General features: G+C 39.8%; 1 protein-coding gene across 1 annotated transcript in view; it reads left to right on the top strand.

The window, feature by feature from the left end:
- The window catches only part of LOC144090694 (poly [ADP-ribose] polymerase tankyrase-1-like), an 81,569-nt gene that overhangs the window by 13,873 nt on the left and 43,886 nt on the right, over positions 1-23,810 (top strand). Inside the window, exon 4 of the mRNA XM_077622413.1 lies at positions 1,252-1,347. Coding sequence (XP_077478539.1) covers positions 1,252-1,347 — 96 coding nt within the window. The remainder of the gene's footprint in view (positions 1-1,251; positions 1,348-23,810) is intronic.

Raw genomic sequence — 23,810 nt, forward strand, 5'->3', positions numbered from 1 at the left:
TAAGGCGCCCTGTCTATTTTGGAGAATATTTAAGACTTTTAAGTGCGCCTTATAGTCGTGAAAATACGGTAGTTGTTTACATGCATTTTTCCAACTCTATAGTTGAATTTAATTCATGCTATGATACTTGATCACCCAGGAGAATTTCCTTTAAACATTTCTTATTTTAAATTAAAGCGTTCGTTCCCCACATTACCAGTCAGCTTTCATTAACTGTACCGTAAAGTTGAGATATTGATAGATGGAAAAAAACGCAGCGAGTGTTAAGTAGGGATTACTGTCCGATGAAAGTTTATAAAATTTGACTGGCTTTACAAAACAAATCTGATTGAACATAATAAACAACTGAGTATCAAACCCTGCTACATGCACGTATCCTTACTATTTAAAAGTATCTCAACTTTCAGACTATAAGGAGCACCATCAACAGATTTGGTTATTTTCATTCATAAGATGCACCTCATTATAAAGTATGAGTGCATCAATGTGCTGCAATTGTCATTTTTCATATTTTAATATTTTATTCGCCTTTTATTTTTATTTTTTTCTTATTCCTTTCATTTCATTCAATATCTTGAACACAATCATTCCATTGATGTTTCATTCTTATTCAACAATCTAGAAATCGTTTTAATCATATGCTGTTTACTCCCAAATGTCTTAGCCTTATTTTGCTCCCTCTCCTATCTTCTCGTGTTTCCTCACCCATCCTCTCTGACTTGCAGCCCACTCAACCCCTCCTCTACCTTTTTGATCTTGCTTTCTCTCACACACCAGAGCCGGTGTGCTCACTGTGCCCGTTGCATGCCCGCCTCATCAACGCTGCCACCTCTATTAGTTGAAACTGTAAGCTTTCTTCCACCTGGCTCATTTTTGGACTCATTAGTTTCCTTTCTCTGACCGGCCCACTCGAGTGCGATGTGTGCTGGAGGTGGTTTCGCGGCCGCTTTGTTTGCTCCGTTGTTTAAGTGGCGCCGTGCAGAAGGCTTGCGCTCTCCTCCCCCGGTGGCATGTCCGTTTACATCAGCGGCACGGCCGGTGAGACTGGGACGCACGGGGGCAGGCGAGGGAGCAATGCTTGCAACAGAGGAGAAAGATGGCAAGAACCAGGGATAATTCATGAGCAACGGGGAGGTCCAGGTAGAGGGGCGCTTGGAGCAGGAGGAGGACTTGGTCAAACCGCCTGTCAGGGAGTTCGCCTGTCAATCCGGGAGCTCAGCTACTGTCTGTGTCTGCCTTGTTGTTGCACAGTTCTACTGCAGCACGGAGCCGACCCCAACATCCGCAACACCGACGGAAAGTCTGCCTTGGACCTGGCCGACCCCTCCGCAAAGGCCGTGCTCACAGGTCAGTGTCATTTTCCTCTTGTTCTGTTAAAAGTTGCACACTCTTATCTCTTAATTCACACAGTATGTTTAGTCCTGTAGGCTTTAATCTGTTTGATAAACCCCTGCCAAAAGTAATATCCCTAATACAGAGATAAACAATCTTGGGGAGGCTTGTGTATTCATGCTGCTACTCCAAGTTTGCAGACTAGAAACAGCAACTGGCAGTGGGATTTGTTTTATAAGCGCATTGAGACAGAGGGGCACCTAGGCAGGATATACACTACAGTTCCAACCGTCCAGTGTTAATCATGCATCAGATTTTAGCACTGCATTGTAAATTGTCTTGTTATTATTTGAAATGACTGTTTATTTCCACTCTTAATACAACCGTCATCATTATCAAACATTGAAAGAAAGGATAGGCATGATAAAAGGGTTCCGAAAAGTTCAAACAGAAAAGGTTTCCGCTCCCTAAACAGGCCGTAGAAGAAATCTAAACAGGCAATGGATATACATATATGCTCGGTGGCACTATCCTGAGATGCATCTTTGTAATTGAACATCATGTTTTGCTATCTGGTAATGTATGTACTGGGACTGAAAGTTTACTTAAGTTCACTTTTGACTTTGTTTGAGCTGGTTAAGGTGTGTTTTTTAGTAAAGATTCTTGAAAATATAGTGAATTAAAATGAAAGACTGAACACAATTCCTCTCACTTTTCCCCAATATTATTTTCAAATGTACAATTACTACTGTACTATACTCAAGAAATGAACAATTAAAACCACCCTGTCGTCAATGATCTCTCTCATCTCATCTTCTGAACTGCTTTATCCTCATTGGGGTTGCGGGGGTGCTGGAGCCTATCCCAGCTGATTCCAGGCCAGAGGCAGGGGACACCCTGGATCGGTGGCCAGTCGATTCCAGGGCACAAGGAGACTGACAACCATGCACACTCACACTCATACCTAGGGGCAATTTAGAGTGTCCAATCAGCCTACCATGCATGTTTTTGGAATGTGGGAGGAAACCGGAGTACCCGGAGGAAACCCACCCAACCCCGGGGAGAAGATGCAAACTCCACACAGGTGGACGTGACCTGGATTTGAACCCAGAGCTGAGGCCAACGCGCTAACCACTCGCTCCACCGCAGCGCTATCATCAATGATTATTTGGGAAAATAATCTGATGTTTTTTTTTAAACAATTTTAACAATTATTAATTCATTCATTTTCTGAACCACTTTATCCTCACAAGGGTCGCGAGGGGTGCTGAGCCCATCCCAGCTGACTTTCGGGCATGAGGCGGGGGACACCCTGAATTGGTGGCCAGCCAATCGCGGGGCACGAGGAGACAGACAGCCATTCACGGTCACACTCATACCTAGGACCAATTTAGAGTGTCCAACCAGCCTACCATGCATTTCTTTGGAATGTGGGAGGAAACCGGAGTACCCAGAGGAAACCCACGTAAGCCCGGGGAGAACATGCAAACTCCACGCAGGTGGACCGACCTGGATTTGAACCCAGGACTCCAGAACTGTGAGCCTGACGCGCTAACAACTCAGCCGCCGGGCCGCCCCAATTCCAATTTAGCATGAGAATTTATTTTGGAGGGAAGTATTTTTCAGCGTAACTACTTAATGGATTTCTATTGCACAGGATCTCTAACTATGCTTTCCACCCCGTCAGGGCCTATAAGGCCTTCTCTGCTGGCCTAAAAAAATAACTGAATTATAGACTGATGTTAATTATATTATGTTCATGAACACTTCAATACCTGTCAACTTCCTTCCATTGCTTTTCCTCTTGTTGCGCTACTTCCAGATTGTGTTTTCATATTTAAGCATTTACTAATCACATTTCAGCCATTATTTGTTGCCAGGATCAGAAATCTACCAGGAGTCCTTTATAATCAGTTCTGTGGGCACTTACCCATAGAACAGGTGTCGGTCCGACATTTGCTTAAACCAATCAGAATTCGAGTTGGTGACTCCGAGTCCTTCTAGAAGTTGTATGAAAATGTCAGCGTTTATACACCCTATGAGTGAATAGTGACAGAATGTATTAGCCAGGGTTAGCAAACTTCATCTGTAGTGAGTTGCGCAAGCAAATATATTGTTGTGTGGATTTAATAGTGGTTTTGTCAACCGACATTGCCTGAAGGAGGACAAGAAATGAATTTGGTTTGAGATTTACTGTCAAAGCCATTTTCAAGATGGACTGGAAGCTAAAGAAATCTCCAAAGCTAGCAAACCTGTCCCAGCCGGGAAAAGGATTTGTCCGCCACTTTCAGTCCATTAACTACGGAGTGGTATCCCTGGCTGACAGATGACGGAAAATAGGGAAATCTGAATTTTGGGGGGCAAGCAGAACTTTCTTTTCAGGGAATGACTGAAACGCACAATCTGTACGACAGAGTAGTTGAAACCTTGAGGAAAGAAAGAAGGATGGATTTTGTGTACAAATGAAAATTATTTTTGGGTGAGGAAAATCATTTACCAAATTGGGTCTATAGTCTGAAATAACATTGTAAGTTTATGAGTTCATTATACTAATCCCTTGTTTTTCACGTTTAATGTAGACCAGACATTGCTGCGATAATCGGAAAAACTGCAAAGTAGGATCACCCTTATTATTGCTACATACCATACTACATGGTTTTGCGCCCATACGAAAATACAAGTACAATTATCAAGAAGTGTATTTAAATATCACTGTTACAGGCATATGAAAAGACTAATGTATTAATATCTAAATATAATCTATAAATAACAAAATATAAATACTTTAAGAGAGGCATTTTTCTTGTACAAATGCTGTGGTTGTTGTCTTGAAACTGACAAGACGATTGCCAGTGGCTCCGTGATCCGTCAATGTAATCAGTCTCCTTCTGACTGGCCCCTTGCAGTGCGTTGACGCCCTATCATCACGCCAGCTCCACGGCCGTATCTACGGCGTAAATCCATCATAATGCTGGTTAATCTTTTTATTCCTTGGAGTTGGGGTGTCTTCGTCCACACGAGAATTTGCAGTTACGCACCTCGGAAGATGCGAGCTTTGGGCAGTGAACAACGGCACGTGTGCACCAGTGGTCAAGCGAAAGCGGCAACGCTTCATGGAGAAGAACGGTCGCTGCAATCTTCACTTCATGAGAATTTCATTGTCTTTATCTGCAGCATACTTATCGCCACAACACGCGTGCATCTCCAGAGGGGAAGTGCCTTCACTTCCTATGTCTCTATTTTAACCGCGCGGTGGAGCCCATTAGCATTAAAATGGTCCCTACTAGCTGAATTATGGACAAAAGAATGCCACAGTGTAAATTCATTTTTTCAATTCAATTCAATTCAATTTATTGGCAAGAAAAAGCACAAGGCTAAGGGCCATGTAACAAAGATACAAGAAATGTGCAACAAAACGCGGTGTAGTCACTGGTTCACGGCCAAAACGTCATCCAGTGCCCTCTTGAACTGACCGTCGGCTTCTCGACCACACTCTGCGGAAGCCGGTTCCAAGGACCGGCGATGCGCACTGAAAAAGCAGCCTTCCGCCGATTCAACCGGAACCTGCGCGGATACAGCTTCCACGGATGACCCCTCAGACCACGATCAGGTGCGGGCGTGAAGAAGAGGTCGCGGGGCATGTTGTAGATACCGTGGAGGATGTTGTAGGCCAGTATCAGGTCCCCTCGCAGACGCCTAGCCTCAAGGGTCGGCAGGTTGAGTCGCTGGCATCTTTCCTCGTAGGACATTAAGCTGAGGCCGCGGACCATCCTCGTTGCAAACCTCTGGACCCGCTCCAGATGCTGGATGTCCCTGGCGAGGTACGGTGATGCGGCTTGGATCCCATACTCGAGAATGGGCCTCACCAGGGAAACATACAACGGAAGGAAGATGTCTGCTGTGATGATGGCAAAGGACCGGAACATTAGGAACAGCACTCCGCAAGCTTTGTTGGCTGCTTGGATGCATTGGGCCGTTGGTTTGAATGTGTCGTCGACAATGATGCCGAGATCTTTGTACCGTTGAGATCGTTCCAGTTCCAGGCGTCCCGGTTCAAAGTCAAGAGGTGCATCAGGAGGAGCCCCAATAGCCAAATGACTGCATTTCGTGATGTTGAGCTGCAGGTCCCACAGGTTCGACCATCTCCACACATGATGAAGGCACCTACGCAGGTCCTCGTGGTCGCTCTGGGGAGCAACGAGCTTCACATCATCGGCAAAGAGGAGAACCTGCTGGGAGATGTGCTCTGGCAGGTCGTTTACAAACACCACGAACAGCAGTGGTCCAAGAACGGAGCCTTGGGGGGACACCGCTGGGGGCGTTGTGAGTCTCTGAGAGTATGCCGTTGACTTGTACCTGAAAGGTGCGGCCAGCCAAAAACGCATCAATCCACCTCACGACCGCTGGGTGAATCGCATACGCTTCCAACTTGCGGAGTAGCAAGCGATGGTTGACCGAGTCAAACGCCTTGGCGAAGTCCAGGAAGACCAGGTCGGCAATTTGTCGATCGTCCATTAATTGAGTGACCCATTCCTCCATCATCAGCAAGTTGGTGAGGCAGGATCTGTTGGACACGAAGCCATGCTGACTATCGGAGATCGCCGCTGCGTTCTGGAGATGGGCCATCATGGACGTTTTGATAATAGATTCGAACATTTTGCATATTACTGAAGTGAGGGAGACCTGTCGGTAATTCAACGGGTCTCCTCTCCTTTCTTGTAGATAGGGCAGATGACGGCCCGTCTCCAGTCTTCGGGGATGTCACCTGATTGCAAGGACAGTGTGAAGAGATATGCGATTTATGCCACAATGGCGGGCAACTCCTTTACCATATCAGGGAACGTCAATATTTAGGAAGCATTTTCAACGGCGACTCCCCCCCCAAAAAGTCTTTTAGCCTCTTAAATCATCCAATGAGCCCAAGAAAAAAACGACATGATGACAGTGACCAAAAAAGGGAAGTTGCTAGATTTGCAGAAGGCGGGCAATAAGTGTGCCCCTGTACCACTCCATTACAGCATAAATTAATCTACCGTGTGTTATATAAAGAAAATTTTGTTTGTATGTGTACTACGTGGTGAAAGCTTTGAATGTCATTATACTTAAAAATGACAATAAAAGCATTCAATTCAAGCGAACATTCAGAAAATGGCAACGATATCCTTTTCCAAGGACACAAAGAGAGTGGTAACCACTAGGAATAAAAATCTATTTAAGATTGCAAAAGCCTTTTTGGTCAGGATCTCAAATTGTAAATTTGTTGTCCCCCCAAAAATCAACCAGGATTAAGAGGGATTTACGCTGTAGTTAAGGCTGTGAAGCTGGCTCAGTTGGTAGCCACTGAAGGCTTCTCAGACATGACAATGGAGGAACGTCAACAGATTGCTCGAGAGCCACTCAACTCCCCAACTGACGAGGACCTCGTCGAAATAATGCAATCGGGGAATGAGGAAGAGGCAGTGGACAACGACGAGGATGAGGATGAAGAACGTGGTCTTTAAGAAATCTGCAGGAAATCTTTAATATCGCCCACAATTTGCAACAACAGGTCCAAGAGATTGATGACAACTTGGTCAGAGCCATCGAATTTGGCATTCGTCCGTCCTGACAATGTCATAGCCTTGTACAAAAGCATATTTGTACAAAAAAAGAAACACAACTCCATATCACAGTGTTCCTTGTACGCCGGAAACCTCTTGCAGAAGCTGCTTATGCTATTTAATAAATACAGTTGATAATTGTACTTGAGTATTTTTTACAGGTGCGAAAACATGTAGTATGGTGATCTTACTTCGCGGTTTTTCGATTATCGCAGCCATGTCTGGTCTACATTATCCACAAAATTCGAGGGATTAGTGTAGTATTGAAGAACAATGTGTGAAATGTACAGCCCGCCACTGATCCTTTTGAATGAGAATTTAAAAAGCATAATTTAAACCTGGAAAATAAAGTATGGCATGTTTTGCCAATGTATGAGATGAACTCAATACACACACCCGTAATCAAATGCTGGTAATTTCCTGTTTTACAGAAGCATATTGTTAAGGGAAAGTGCAATTAATTAAAAGCTTAGATGCAACTAGACTTTAACTGTTGAAAACCTTTCAGCCGTAATCCGAAAGGCGTTGTTAGTTCTGAACTCATTTTTCGTGACCTGACTGACAGATGTTACAAAAATATGTTCATTTTAAATTCTCTCCTCTGTTCACTTGCTCACTTTCTTTTTCTGGGAATTGAGGCAGGCTACATATCAGTTTGGTCTTTCCCATGTCAATGTTAACACTGGCTTACATCATCCATTCCCTTAGTCAGTCTCTGATTAATGAGATAAACTTTAATTCATGGCTAGGAGAGGTAATGTGACAAATAGCAGACATGAATTCAAGATATTTTGTTAGTTGGTGGAGAAGAGGCTGAAACTGAAGTTTATTTACTATAAATATTCATATTTGGCTTGTGGTGAGATTTCACTGAAATTAGATTCTATGCACATAATTCTGCTTTCACACCTTACATTCATTTGAGTTTTCTGACGTGCAGTGAGGCAAAGGTCACACCTCATCAGTGACCCGCTGAAACATGGTTTATTTTTAAAATTGAGAATATGTCGAAGCCCCTATCTAAAAAAAAATGCTAACCACCATTATGTGGAAAGATATTGTCGTCTTTTCAATTAACCCTTTTGCTGCCCGATGCTGGAAGGATTTTTGCTTCCGAAAATTTGCATTTTACTTATAATATATGAATTTCCTTTTTTGCATAATTTTTTAATGTTGTGGAGACCATTTCCCATCCAAAAATCCCCAACTTGTTCGCACAGGGCGATTATTTATTCAAGATGGCGAGAGATGGCAGAACCAAACAGATGCTAAATGTTACATTTCGTTTCTACAGGCTCTATGGGAGCATGGCACAAACCTGAAAACTTTTTTGGCATCGGTGCATTTTTGCTATTTACCGTATTTACTCACATTTAAGGCGCTTTTGTCGGACAAAAAAATTGATGACTGAATCGAGGGTGCGGCTTATATGCGCATAAAAACACAGACACGCATGGCGCCGTGACGAAAGCCGCAAGACAATACAGCCAATGATTTCAAAATAGAGAAAAGATAAACAGATAAAACGCTAAACTAAATTTATTTTGACGTCTATGAATGGAATTCATGAAAAAAACGCATCTTGTTCCCGTCACTGCGAGGTCAGGGCGCGGCCATTTTAGCGAGGTCGGGGCGCGGCCTTCTTAGCGAGGTCGGAGCACGGCCATTTTAGTGAGGTCGGGGCGCTGCCGTCTACATTTTTTTTTCGCCAGACGCAAGTAGCCTTGATTTTGAAACAACACAAAATTCCACCTTGATTTTTTTTTTTTCGTTTTGATTCTTGTTTGAAAGTGACAACTATTGGAGTTATATGAACCATTGAAATAATTGAGATATTTTGACATTAGAAGCAATATGGCTGCCACAACATCTTAAACTGGTAAGAAAATTGTAATTTCTGTCATTAGAAAGCATCAAGTTCTCATCAAGATAGACTTATTTCTTTTTTCAAATTGAATAATTGGATATTTTGCATTTACAAAGACAAGCATTTTAACTTCCTTATGATATTGATCCTAATAATGTGCTTTTGATTCATACATTATCTCAGAAATACCACATGATGATTTTCCCTTCAAAGTAACACATTTGTACTCCCTATTAAAACCACGAACATTGAGGGGAAAATTGGGAATCAGGGGGGTGGCTTATACGCGGGAAATGGTAAAATTGAACAATTTTAAGGGTGCGGCTTATACGCACAGGCGTTTTATATGCGGGTAAATACGGTAGGCCTGTCATGAGACTATTTTCAATTTTGCACAAATGTGCTTTAGGCAGTCAAAGCGTTAAAGACAAATAATAACTCAGAAGGCCTCTTATGACAAGTAACATAAATGAACTGGGTTTTCCCTTACCGAGATCTGAGTCATCAGGGTCCAGCCATGCCTGGAGGTGGGGAATGACCTGCTGCGATAAGTGAATAACCGTATTGTCGGGATAGTGTTTTTATGTCTATTTATTAGATTGGGACTTTTTGTGCTATTATTTAACTCACCCACTACAAGACAGTTCAATATTCCTGCGCGTCATTTGTTAAATAATGTGAAAGAGAAATTTAATATTAAATAAAATGAGGATTGTACAGTAGTTTGTTGTGATGATATTCCTATCCAAGGCTCTGTTCTTCTTTTGGTAGTCAGCTAACCATATGGCCAACACACCTTCCTTTCAGACGATAGTATTATTATGATACATAACTGTCTTTGCTATCATACTAAAAGTGATGGAAGACCTCTTCCTAATGTTAGCCTTGTCCTTTTTGTTATAGCGAAGATTGATTCACTCCAAAACGGCGAGCCATGATAGCGTAATTTTCCGCTTCCTTTCATTTGCTCCTCTTCCTCACTGGTAGGAGCTGCACTACCGCAGGTAGATCCACCCCCTAGGGCCTAGGACTTAGGGGGTGGATCTACCTGCCCCCCCCCCAATAATGCAAACAAGAAATGGGAATCTGAGAGTATTTCGGCTCTAATATGGCTCAATATTGAGTATTGAGAGTGTTTTTGAGGGTTAAAAGCCCTGCAAGCACACAGAAGTCAAATGCCTTGCCACTCCAATGGGATGTTTTGAATGGACTTACCGTAATGCTTGGAATGCATGGGGTGGCTATTTTTAGGGTGAACGTCCACTGGGTTGATCGCAATAAGTAGCGTGCCGGCAAGAAATAAAACCAATCACTCAAGCAGTCAGGGCCATACAAAAATGAAATTTAGTGCACAGACAAGACGCACCGACCGCAATATTTGTAATACAGTAATCCAGTATATATATGTGTGTATGTCCAAATGAAGCTGGAATGTAGTCTCCACAGGTGATTCACTCGCAACAAAACATGAAAAGGCTACACGTCGTCCTTCTCGGCCTTTTATATTATTCGAGGCGTCGTCCTTCTACAGTGAAATATCGCTTCTTCAGCGCGGAGTGCCTCCCAACTGCGCCGAAGAAGCGAAGCCCTGACTTGCGCCATTTTTCATCCCGTCTTCTGCTTGTGAATTTCAGTTTGAATTTTGACATATGTATGATCTTTTTTATACTTAATATTTAAAAAATGTGATCTGTCGAAGCCGTGAAGTGGTGAAGGATGACAGTACAATAACACCTTGACATACCAGTGTCCCAACATATGAGAAATTTGAGATTCTTGAGATACGAGGAAAATTCTGAGAAAATATTTGTCTTGATATACGAGACAAATTTGAAATACAAGCAAAGAAGATGGTTCCCGATGCGGCGGTCTGGGTGGCTAAGTATGCGAGAGGCTGCTTTTGAGAGCAGCATCCCTTTGTCTTTCTCGCTGCATCTTCTTCATGTAAAGATATCTACGTGCACCGGGCCATAAAGGTTGCATTTTTTTTTACTGGAGACAGTGTGACCGAGTCGATAAACTGCCAAAAAGCCAGGAGAATTTACATAGACTTGATAAAAAAAGCAAGCATCTGAAGTGTGTGTATAGTAATCTAAGTTCATTTAAGTTAAATTTAAATAATAATAATAATCAGACATAGGCTTTGTCATCATCATTGACTCTACAAAAGCCTAATTGTCATCATACCCAGATAACTGCGTATGACGAAATTAGTAGTGCTTCTCCACAAGGTGCGCTTTCCCGGCAAAAGGCCCAAATAAGTGATCATTTCAGACTCTTTGGCATTCTGCCGTGATGGATACATCGCATCACCCCCCGAGCGCAGCCAAATCCCGGCGACTGCAGAAAAAGTTTGCCTCGCAGATGCCAACAAAGAAAAAAAAAACGGATTATTTACCTCTCACTGTCTCCTCACTTTCCTTCAGTCAGCCAGTAGGAGGCAGATCACCGCCCAACGTCCTTCATGTTACCTCACCCCTGGCCAAACTATTAAAAAAAACTGCGATTTGTAGTCTGTAAAATACGGTAAATGATATCCTGCATCTGCTGAAAGCCAATGGTGCATCGTTCTTAGGCCAATCAGTGAAACGCTCAGTGACTACCATAGTGGCCGTGTTTTGATTAATCTCTTTTGATGAATGCTCAAACGCTCAAACTCTTCAGGCGCCTGCACTTGAGGATCAATATAACATTCTCATTTGTGTTTTCCTAATCAGAGGCAAGATGAATTACATGATGCTGATGAAAATTCATATTCTTGCCTACACTGCATGGAGTTGTGATCCATTTCTGAGGTTACCTCGCCCCATTTTAGCACACTTCTTGCAGCTGAAAATGCTTAGTTTTCCACATGGGTGCTTGTCTCCTCAACACCCTGTGAGTTAGTGAGAGCAAGCGACCACTCTGCAGTAGCCTGACAAAATTTGATTAATGAAATAAATCAAATGGGACGAAATAAACTAGTCTGATTTTGTGCACAACAAACTTTAAAAATTCAATTAATTGCAATCTGAAATCAAACTTTTATGTAAAATGAGTTTGTAAATGATTTTTAGCTGAATGTGCTATTGTGTTCGATTTCATTTAATAAAGAGAAGTGCTTGATTTCAGGTGAAAAGTTGAATATTTTTCACATTTATGGCAAAGCTCCTCTAAAATAATTGTGTACAGGATAATGTAGACCAGAGAAGGCCACGATAATGGAAAAACCGCGAAGTAGGATCACTCCTATTATCATTTTGGCCCGAATATAAGATGACCGTGATTATCAGACGACCCCCCTCTTTTTCAAGACTCAAATTTGCAAAAAGACTTTTTGAACACCAAATTAAATTTTTATAAATTTTACTTAAAATAATTACAGTACATCTGAAACAAATTATAACAATATATTCAAAAGTCTTGTAACACATCTGAATACGGAAAAACATTGCAATAAAATAATGCAAACTGATTTAAACTTGAGTCACTGAGATCTGTCATGTCAGAACATTACTCCTCACAAACATCGTCTGTCTCCTCCCATAGCACGTTATCTTCACTGCCGTCCAGAGCATTTGATATGCAACATTTTTTAAACCCGTTGATGATGCTCTTTGGGGAAACTGCATCACAGTCATAAAGGATCATCTCACAGAGAAAATGTACCGGAGGCACCTGAATCTTTCCAGTTGGTGTGAGTGCGTGATCACCAGAAAGGAACCACTTCGTGTATTTTTTTCGCAGATTGTATTTGAACGGTTTGTTGACCATGACATCCAACACCTGCAGCTGACTTGTCATTCCCCCCGGAATGAACACCAAGTCGCCGTTTGCCGCCCTCACTTTTTTTTCTTTTACTGGATCAGACAAGTGTTCACAAAATGCATCCAAAATAAGCACCTTGAGCCAGTCCACTACAAGCTCTGTTTCCATCCAACCCCTTTTCCTGGCCCCGTACAATAATGCCAGCTGGCATCGCCTACTTCGGTACTGTCTTATGTTTTAAAATCACATACGGAGGGAGTTTGGCTCCGTCTGCAAGGCAAGCTAACATGACGCTAATGCGCCTCTTCTCTTTTCGAATGGATTTTAAAATAACAGATTTCTCAACCTTGTGTACAGTGACAGGTGTTGGCATGTCAAAACACACTGGTGTCTGATCAGCATTGCCAATCTGATCCAGTGGGTAAGAGTGCTTTTCCTCAAGTTGATCACGTAGCGCTGAAAAGACAACAGCTTCTCTCCAAAGTCAGAGGGCAGGTGCTGTGCTAGACTTGTTCCGCGTCGCAGCGTTTCTCCGTTACGCCGCATCATTCTTTTACACCAGCCTAGGCTTGCATTGAAGTCAGCGGTGGGTATGTTTAGCGCTTTGGCTATTTCCACGGCTTTGAGCTGAATGACGGCTCTGCTGATAGGTATCCTGTCCTTTCATTTCCCGTCCACGTCCACACCCTCCTGTCGAGCTCTTGGGAGCGGCCGCTCTGTGCACCACGGAAAGGTTTTCTCTGACTGAGAGCATTTTTAGCGATCTTTTTTAGCTCTCCATCTCTGTACTTTACACTCTGTGACACCATATTTCACAGCTGCTTTGCAATTGTTTGAAAACTGCCCCATTTATAACTTTTAACTTTAACTTTATTCATCTCGTATTCGGGAAATTCACTTTGTTGCAGTAGCAAGACAGTAGCAGGCACAGACACAGGAAAAGACATTGTAGACATAGATAAAACTAGAAACACACACAGGAAGCCCACACAAGGTGGGCTTCTGCAGACTGAGACTGAAGTTGAAAATATGCAGAATCTTTCTTCCAAGCTGATCCATACAGTCCCTCAGTAGTCTGGAGCTGATCATCAGGACCGGTAGTCTTCCTTGCCTTGATCTTCTTGAGCTGTTCTATCACCTGATCATCAGTAGCGGATAGGCCGGTGGGGGAGGTGAAGCGCAAAATACAACACTCCTGATACTCCTGTGCAGCCTGGTAAGCGCCGATAGCTCTTCCATCTTGTTGGGAGAGATCTCACGTTCCCCATAATAATAGATGGAATGCTTGGTCTGAAGCGTCGCTTCTCCTGGCACCATCCAGTTCTGCACCTCTCTTTCTCTTCAACACCACAGGGATTTCCAGCGGCATCGAGGTGTTGCTCTTTCTGTTGTGTTGTTCACAGTTGATACGTGTGTACGGCAGTAGTCATGGCTGAATGGTTCCAAAAAACATCCACGACTAGCATAAAGAAACTGAGATAGTAAAACAATGACTGGCTCTCAAACACAACAGGTGGAGTCATCATCTTCATCTTCATCATCTTGAAGTTTGCATTATAACTTCCCAGCTGCCGGTTAACCTGACTGATCTTGAACCCACTTCTCTCCAGATTATCGCTACGTTTATCCGTTTATCTCTTCTCTTCTTTTGATCTTGTATTTCTTACCACTATTTGGTATTTTTCTTCTTCATGCTATCTGTCTTTTTATTTTTCTTCTTCCTGACAGGGGTTTTCTCTGCCATAGGGAGTTAAGTTCAGCATTCGCGTTAAAGATATCTATCACCATCTAACGTTGTGAATGAGTATGATGTCTAGACTCTAAAAATAAGATGACCCCCACTTTTTCAGGCTTATTGCAATGCAATCTTATAATCGGGCCAATACGGTATTACTAATGACCATACTACATGTTTTCGTGCCTATACATAAACACAAGTACACAAGTACAATTATCAATTTATTCATTAAATATTACAGTTATAGGCATACAAAGACTCTAATGTATGAATATCTAAATATAATCTATAAATTAAAAACATTGTGAATACTTGAAGTACTGTACTCACAGTGAAAATAGTTAATCTCATCTTGATTTAAATAATAATAATAATAAAAAATGGTTATTGTGAGATTTAGTCCAAGTCCTCTGTCAGATTCGAGAGGCATTGGATCATTGATGGAATCTTGAGGAGGTGGTATGTGGGCAGCAGGAGAAGCTTATTTCTGCAAGGTGTTTTTGGCGCACAATTGAAAAATGGCCACCACAGTTTATTTTCTTGTACAAATATTGCTGTTGTTGTTTTTGTCATGACACTGTCAAGACGAATTCCAAATTGAATGGCTCCGACCATGTTGTCATCAATCTCCTGGTGAAGTCTCCTTCTGAGTGGCCCCATGCAGCGTGTTCACTTCCTATCGTCATGCCAGCTTTGCGGCCGTATCTACAGCGTAAATCCATCATAATGCTGGTTCATCTTTTTTATTCCTCGGAGGTGGGGTGTCTTTGTCCACACGAGAATTTGCAGTTGCACATCTCGGAAGATGCGAGTTTCAGGCTGCAGGCAAATATATAAGTATAAATAATATTTGGCGCGTCGTTCTTCCTGGGGTGGCCAACTCCGGTCCTCAAGAGCCGCTATCTGGTCTGTTTTCTATATCTCCCTCCTCTACCACACCTGAATCAAATAACTCATCAGCAAGCTATCCAGAACTTTGATACAGATCCCGATTATTTTATTCATGTGTTTTGGTGGAGGGAGATGTGGAAAACAGACCCGATAGCGGCTCTCAAGGACCGGAGTTTGCCACCTGTGCCTATGGTGAAATATTGCTTCTTCAGCACTGAGTGCCACCCAATTCAGCGCCAAAGAAGTGCAGCTCTGACTTGCACCATTTTTTTATACCCTGTCTTCTGCTTCCAAGTTTCAACGTAGATTTTGACATTTTTATGATTTTTTTTTATACTTACGATAAAAAAAAACTGCAATGCCGCGAATGTTGAAGCCGCAAAGGGGTGAAGGATCACAGTACAATCGTACCTCTCCTTGCGAAATTAATTGGTTTCAGAACTTTTTTCGTAACTTGAATATTTCAGTAGAGCAGTACTTTATATATAAATTCTTTAATTTGTTTCACGGTCCTCAAAAATCTACCAACTCAACCCTTTAAAAATGACGAGTGTCCCAATGTTGTATGAAAGATGAGAGAAACAGACAACAATGAAATAAAATTAGAAGAAAAATATTTATTAATGTAATTAAATGAATAACAAGCATGCAAAAATTTGTTCTGTTCATGCAGTAGTACAGTACAGTAAGGAAGAAGCTAACGTTAGAACACGAACACTTGCACATAAAAACACATTTTCAAATGATGAATCCAAATAAACTCAGCATTAAATACAACTTAAAAGGAGTAAAAGTCCCTGCATTTTGCCATTTAGTACAGAAAGGCCATGCCAAGGATTTGTCGCTTTTAATGCTTCCATAATAGCTTCCTTAGCCACTTCAATAGAGGTACGACTATTTTGGATTATGCTGACTTGGTAAACTCTATGAACACAATCATTATCAAGGCTACTCACGTTTGGCCAGTCAGAGCACGTTTCACTACTGGTAAAAGGTAAGATGGTGGCACCCCGAGCGAAGAATGGCAGGCACAAGTGAGTTTTTTTCATGTTTTATGCAAGATACATTTTATTTTTTCTCTTGAATTTCATTCATAGACGTCATAATAAATTTTGTTTAGCGTTTTATCTGTCTTTTCACTATTTTGAAATAAATGACCGTATCGGTCACATTGTCTTGCGTTATGGCGTTACGTCTTTGTAACATTGCAGTTTCGTGCACGTCAAGTCTGATTTGTGCACATATAAGCCGTACCCTTGATTCATGTGAGAAAATACGGTAAATGCATATGTAAATACTGTAATCTCCCATTATTTAAATATAATCTGTTAATAATAAAAGTTTAAATACTTTTAACTACTATACTAAATGCCAATAGATCTTGAGAAAAAAAGTTTAGACCTGTGTAGTACGATGAAGGTCAAGTGAAAATTATAAAAATGAAGATTTTTAGTACAGGTTACTTTTCAGTACTGCTTTTTCTCTTTTTTTGTAAAAATATGGTTTTGTACAACCGTCAAGACAATTGCCTAATATGATACCTATCACCATGTTGTCGTCACTCTCCCTGCACCCTTTCTTGCAAACTGCGTGCCATATTGAAGATCTCGTGCCGATTTCTCAAAGTAAGACCACGTTCTTCATTTTTATTGTCGTCATCGTTGTCCTCTTCTTCCTCACTCCCTGATTTCATCATTTTGATGAGATTCTAATCAGATTGGAGGGGTTGAATGGCTCACGATCATGGCTCTATTGTCATGTCTGAGAAGCCTAGCTAGCCTAGCCAGCTTCACAGCCTTATCTAAGGCTGAGTGATGAAACTCCTCAGGCCTAAATCCCAGGCTGGCCTCCGCCTGGTGCTCGCAAGAGAAAATCTAATTTCCACTCCGCTCCCCCGCGGCGTCTGGCCATTTTGTCCACCCACGGAGCTCTATTTTCGGATAAGGCCGACAGCGTCCGGTTTGATGCGAGCCTGTTATTCCACAGCAGAATTTTTATTTTTGGGCCCAAGTTGAGTAGCGGTCCCTGTCTTCCGCTTGTGAGTATCAATTTGAATTTTGACATTTTTATGAACATTTTGATTTAGATACCGCGATAGACTGAAACCACGAAGTGGTGAGGAATGAAAATAAACAAATGCAGCTAAATTGCAGTCATTGTAGAATATCTGGAATTTTCTGGTTTTGGCATGTTTGCGGCTTGTTTTTTAAACCACTGCTTTTCATTTTAAGCACTGCTTGGACTGGAGTTTTTTGTAATCTGAAGTGTAAAAAAGTACCTGTAACTACCAAGTCCAAACAGTCATCTCTTTTAGTTTCTTGATCTCTCTCTGTTTCTGTTCCTTTTTGTACTCATTCATAGTTTTCAATTTCTCCTTTCGCTTTCCTTTTCTCCGCCTCATACAGTTCCGCCCTCGCCTGGCTAACACCAATTATACTGTGTCAAATCCATGCATGTCAGCTTCCAGATCCCTAATCATCTCTCCTCTCTTTCATCTGCAAATCCTTTGTTCCCCTCCCGCCCCTTAACTCCCTCTCCCTTCTCAGTAACCTTGCGCCTCTGCTTTCCACCCTATCCCCCCACTCACGTTTGTCTGCTATGCAACTCATCCTCATTCTCTTATTCTTTAGTTCTTTCATCGTTGCCTGTCTTGTCCTTTTAATTTCACTTTTCATTTCTCTGGTTTGCTTCTATTGTTTGCATTAGGCAGTGTTTTGTAAAATTCATATTTAACAATATCATAAATATTATCACTGTTATCGATAAGTGATGAGACAAGAACTAAAAGAATTCAACTAAAGATTCTGCAATGCACAATGAATTTCCTAGTTTGACCACAACATATAGTATATTCAGTTGTATTCGGTTGTTTGAGTTTGTATTCCCTTCAAAATATTCCCAAAATGATGCACACAAATGTACACAAAATAGGTTAACGCACGACCACTTGCCAACGAGTAGTATATACGCCATTCGCACTGACTAACGGGAAAAAACACTGAAAAAAATGCAACGGTCCACCCAGTGCTCGCAGAGACATTACAAAGAGGGAGTTGCGACCAGAGACATTACACAAGGGAGTTGCAGGGAGAGAGACAGTGCCCATGATGTTCTTATGAGCAGCGTCTCGCGTCCGCTTTCTGCTCGTATATCAAAATTTGGCTCGTATCTCAAGATAAATATTTGCCCAAATTTTACTTGTATCTTGAATTGCTCGTATGTCGGGCCACTCGTATGTCGAGGTACCACTGTATTTAAGAATATATATATATATATATATATATATGTATGTATGTATGTATGTATGTATGTATGTATGTATGTATGTATGTATGTATGTATGTATGTATGTATGTATGTATGTATGTATGTATGTATGTATGTATGTATGTATGTATGTATGTATGTATGTATGTATGTATGTATGTATGTATGTATGTATGTATGTATGTATGTATGTATGTATGTATGTATGTATGTATGTATGTATGTATGTATGTATGTATGTATGTATGTATGTATGTATGTATGTATGTATGTATGTATGTATGTATGTATGTATGTATGTATGTATGTATGTATGTATGTATGTATGTATGTATGTATGTATGTATGTATGTATGTATGTATGTATGTATGTATGTATGTATGTATGTATGTATGTATGTATGTATGTATGTATGTATGTATGTATGTATGTATGTATGTATGTATGTATGTATGTATGTATGTATGTATGTATGTATGTATGTATGTATGTATGTATGTATGTATGTATGTATGTATGTATGTATGTATGTATGTATGTATGTATGTATGTATGTATGTATGTATGTATGTATGTATGTATGTATGTATGTATGTATGTATGTATGTATGTATGTATGTATGTATGTATGTATGTATGTATGTATGTATGTATGTATGTATGTATGTATGTATGTATGTATGTATGTATGTATGTATGTATGTATGTATGTATGTATGTATGTATGTATGTATGTATGTATGTATGTATGTATGTATGTATGTATGTATGTATGTATGTATGTATGTATGTATGTATGTATGTATGTATGTATGTATGTATGTATGTATGTATGTATGTATGTATGTATGTATGTATGTATGTATGTATGTATGTATGTATGTATGTATGTATGTATGTATGTATGTATGTATGTATGTATGTATGTATGTATGTATGTATGTATGTATGTATGTATGTATGTATGTATGTATGTATGTATGTATGTATGTATGTATGTATGTATGTATGTATGTATGTATGTATGTATGTATGTATGTATGTATGTATGTATGTATGTATGTATGTATGTATGTATGTATGTATGTATGTATGTATGTATGTATGTATGTATGTATGTATGTATGTATGTATGTATGTATGTATGTATGTATGTATGTATGTATGTATGTATGTATGTATGTATGTATGTATGTATGTATGTATGTATGTATGTATGTATGTATGTATGTATGTATGTATGTATGTATGTATGTATGTATGTATGTATGTATGTATGTATGTATGTATGTATGTATGTATGTATGTATGTATGTATGTATGTATGTATGTATGTATGTATGTATGTATGTATGTATGTATGTATGTATGTATGTATGTATGTATGTATGTATGTATGTATGTATGTATGTATGTATGTATGTATGTATGTATGTATGTATGTATGTATGTATGTATGTATGTATGTATGTATGTATGTATGTATGTATGTATGTATGTATGTATGTATGTATGTATGTATGTATGTATGTATGTATGTATGTATGTATGTATGTATGTATGTATGTATGTATGTATGTATGTATGTATGTATGTATGTATGTATGTATGTATGTATGTATGTATGTATGTATGTATGTATGTATGTATGTATGTATGTATGTATGTATGTATGTATGTATGTATGTATGTATGTATGTATGTATGTATGTATGTATGTATGTATGTATGTATGTATGTATGTATGTATGTATGTATGTATGTATGTATGTATGTATGTATGTATGTATGTATGTATGTATGTATGTATGTATGTATGTATGTATGTATGTATGTATGTATGTATGTATGTATGTATGTATGTATGTATGTATGTATGTATGTATGTATGTATGTATGTATGTATGTATGTATGTATGTATGTATGTATGTATGTATGTATGTATGTATGTATGTATGTATGTATGTATGTATGTATGTATGTATGTATGTATGTATGTATGTATGTATGTATGTATGTATGTATGTATGTATGTATGTATGTATGTATGTATGTATGTATGTATGTATGTATGTATGTATGTATGTATGTATGTATGTATGTATGTATGTATGTATGTATGTATGTATGTATGTATGTATGTATGTATGTATGTATGTATGTATGTATGTATGTATGTATGTATGTATGTATGTATGTATGTATGTATGTATGTATGTATGTATGTATGTATGTATGTATGTATGTATGTATGTATGTATGTATGTATGTATGTATGTATGTATGTATGTATGTATGTATGTATGTATGTATGTATGTATGTATGTATGTATGTATGTATGTATGTATGTATGTATGTATGTATGTATGTATGTATGTATGTATGTATGTATGTATGTATGTATGTATGTATGTATGTATGTATGTATGTATGTATGTATGTATGTATGTATGTATGTATGTATGTATGTATGTATGTATGTATGTATGTATGTATGTATGTATGTATGTATGTATGTATGTATGTATGTATGTATGTATGTATGTATGTATGTATGTATGTATGTATGTATGTATGTATGTATGTATGTATGTATGTATGTATGTATGTATGTATGTATGTATGTATGTATGTATGTATGTATGTATGTATGTATGTATGTATGTATGTATGTATGTATGTATGTATGTATGTATGTATGTATGTATGTATGTATGTATGTATGTATGTATGTATGTATGTATGTATGTATGTATGTATGTATGTATGTATGTATGTATGTATGTATGTATGTATGTATGTATGTATGTATGTATGTATATGTATTGTTGCAGTACGCAAGCCCAGCTAGAGAGGTAAGATGTCAAATGCAGCCTTTGTTCAACCGTTCAAACGGTTCCCAAATTGAAAGTACAGTGGTACCTCGACATACGATTGTAATCCGTTCCGAGACTGAGATCGTAGGACGAGATTCTCGTAACTCGAGCGGACTTTTCCCATTGAAATGAATAGAAAACAAATTAATTCTTTCCAACCCTCTGAAAAAACACCAAAAACAGGATATTGGATTGGAAAAAATGTTTTATTTCTTCTAATTCCCCATCTATTAACAAAATAACACATAACTAGTGGTTTAATAGTAATAAAATGTGTTTAATCTAACTAAAATTGGGCGGATTTCACCGACCGGAGACAGAGACGCACAGAGGCGGGGGGTTTCGTTTTTTTTTTCACAACGCAATCGTAAACGGAACAAACAAATTTAAATTAACTTGGATTAATATATACAGACACTCAAACATACGTTTAATGTAACTTTACACAAAACTGAATTCTAATTTTGTTGTAATCTTTTGTTACCTTCGTTTTCCGGGTTGGCGGTTTGCCATGCCTCCACCCTCACGTTCGCTATCGATGGGCTGTTTGCTGTTGTACTACGTATTCCCTTCAAAATATTCCGAAAATGATTCACACAAATGTCCTCACAATAGGATAACGCACGACCACTTGCCAACGAGAAATAGTCTTGTAGTAGATTTTAGCGATCGCTCCGCTGCTCGTGGGGGCATCGGGGGCACCGACTCGCAACTCCCTCGTTGTAATGGCTCTGGTCGCAACCGCTTTGAACAGCGCCTATGAGAGAGAATTGCGACTGGAAATATTGCGAGGAGGGAATTGCGGGCCGGTGCCGCTGGATGTTATGAGCAGCGAACGAGAAGTAATGTAAAACTCCTCGTATTAGATAAGAATAACAGGAAATGCAACAGCTGAGCTTACCCACGTATTGATTGTGGGTAATGAAGTTTTATTCTGAGAAAGAGTGCCATTGCCTATTGGCGTTGTGTGCACGAGTATACTTCATTACCCAGAAAGCCCTCTTTTTCCCGCGCATGCGCGTTGTATGTTTCCTGATCGCAACTCGTCTGAAGAACTCATTCGGTGATCGTAGTATTGTTATACACGAAAGATATGCAAAAAAGACAGTGCCATGGCCACCTGGCTTGGTCGCATTACGAAATTTTGATCGCATGACGGGCGAATTATTCGATCGAAATTTCCGTCGTAAAATGAGATTATTGTATTACGAGCGGTCGTATGACGAGGTACCACTGTACTTGGCGACTGACTATCAAAAATGATAATTCTGTTGCATTCTTTGCAAAATTATCATTTTAAAGTTTGAATGATTTTAAGCGGCTTTGAAACTGCACAACAGTACACGTGATAAAATAAAGTTAATTTGTTTTGGACAGAGAAAAAATGAGGTCCAAATATCACTGAAGAAGCGAGACGTCAAAAGATAGCACTTATTTATATATATATATATATATATATATATATATATATATATATATATATATATATATATATATATATATATACATACAGTGGGGCAAATAAATATTTAGTCAACCACCAATTGTGCAAGTTCTCCTACTTGAAAAGATTAGAGAGGCCTGTAATTGTCAACATGGGGAAACCTCAACCATGAGAGACAGAATGTGAAAAAAAATCAGAAAATCACATTGTTTGATTTTTAAAGAATTTATTTCCAAATTAGAGAGGAGAATACATATTTGGTCACCTACAAAAAAGATTTCTGGCTGTCAAAGAGGTCTAACTTCTAACGAGGTCTAACAAGGTCTCCACTTGTTACCTGTATTAATAGCATCTGTTTTAACTCATTATCGGTATAAAAGACACCTGTCTCACACTCCAAACTCCACTATGGCCAAGACCAAAGAGCTGTCGAAGGACAACCGAGACAAAATTGTAGACCTGCACCAGGCTGGGAAGACTGAATCTGCAATAGGTAAAACGCTTGGTGTAAAGAAATCAACTGTGGGAGCAATTTTTAGAAATTGGAAGACATACAAGACGACTGGTAATCTCCCTCGATCTGGGACTCCATGCAAGATCTCACCACGTGGCATCAAAATGATAACAAAAACGGTGAGCAAAAATCCCAGAACCACACGGGGGGACCTAGTGAATGACCTACAGAGAGCTGGGACCACAGTAACAAAGGCTACTACTAGTAACACAATGCACGGCCAGGGACTCAAATCCTGCACTGCCAGACGTGTCCCCCTGCTGAAGCCAGTACACATCCAGGTCCGTCTGCGGTTCGCTAGAGAGCATTTGGATGATCCAGAAGAGGACTGGGAGAATGTGTAATGGTCAGATGAAGCCAAAATAGGTACAAAAAAAACCAGAGGTTTTCGTGTTTGGAGGAGAAAGAATACTGAATTGCATCCAAAGAACACCATACCCACTGTGAAGCACGGTGGTAGAAACATCCTGTTTTGGGGCTATTTTTTCTGCAAAGGGACCAGGGTGACTGAAAGAATGAATGGGGCCATGT

Source organism: Stigmatopora argus, chromosome 16, assembly GCF_051989625.1.
Source record: "Stigmatopora argus isolate UIUO_Sarg chromosome 16, RoL_Sarg_1.0, whole genome shotgun sequence".
Lineage (NCBI taxonomy): Eukaryota > Metazoa > Chordata > Actinopteri > Syngnathiformes > Syngnathidae > Stigmatopora > Stigmatopora argus.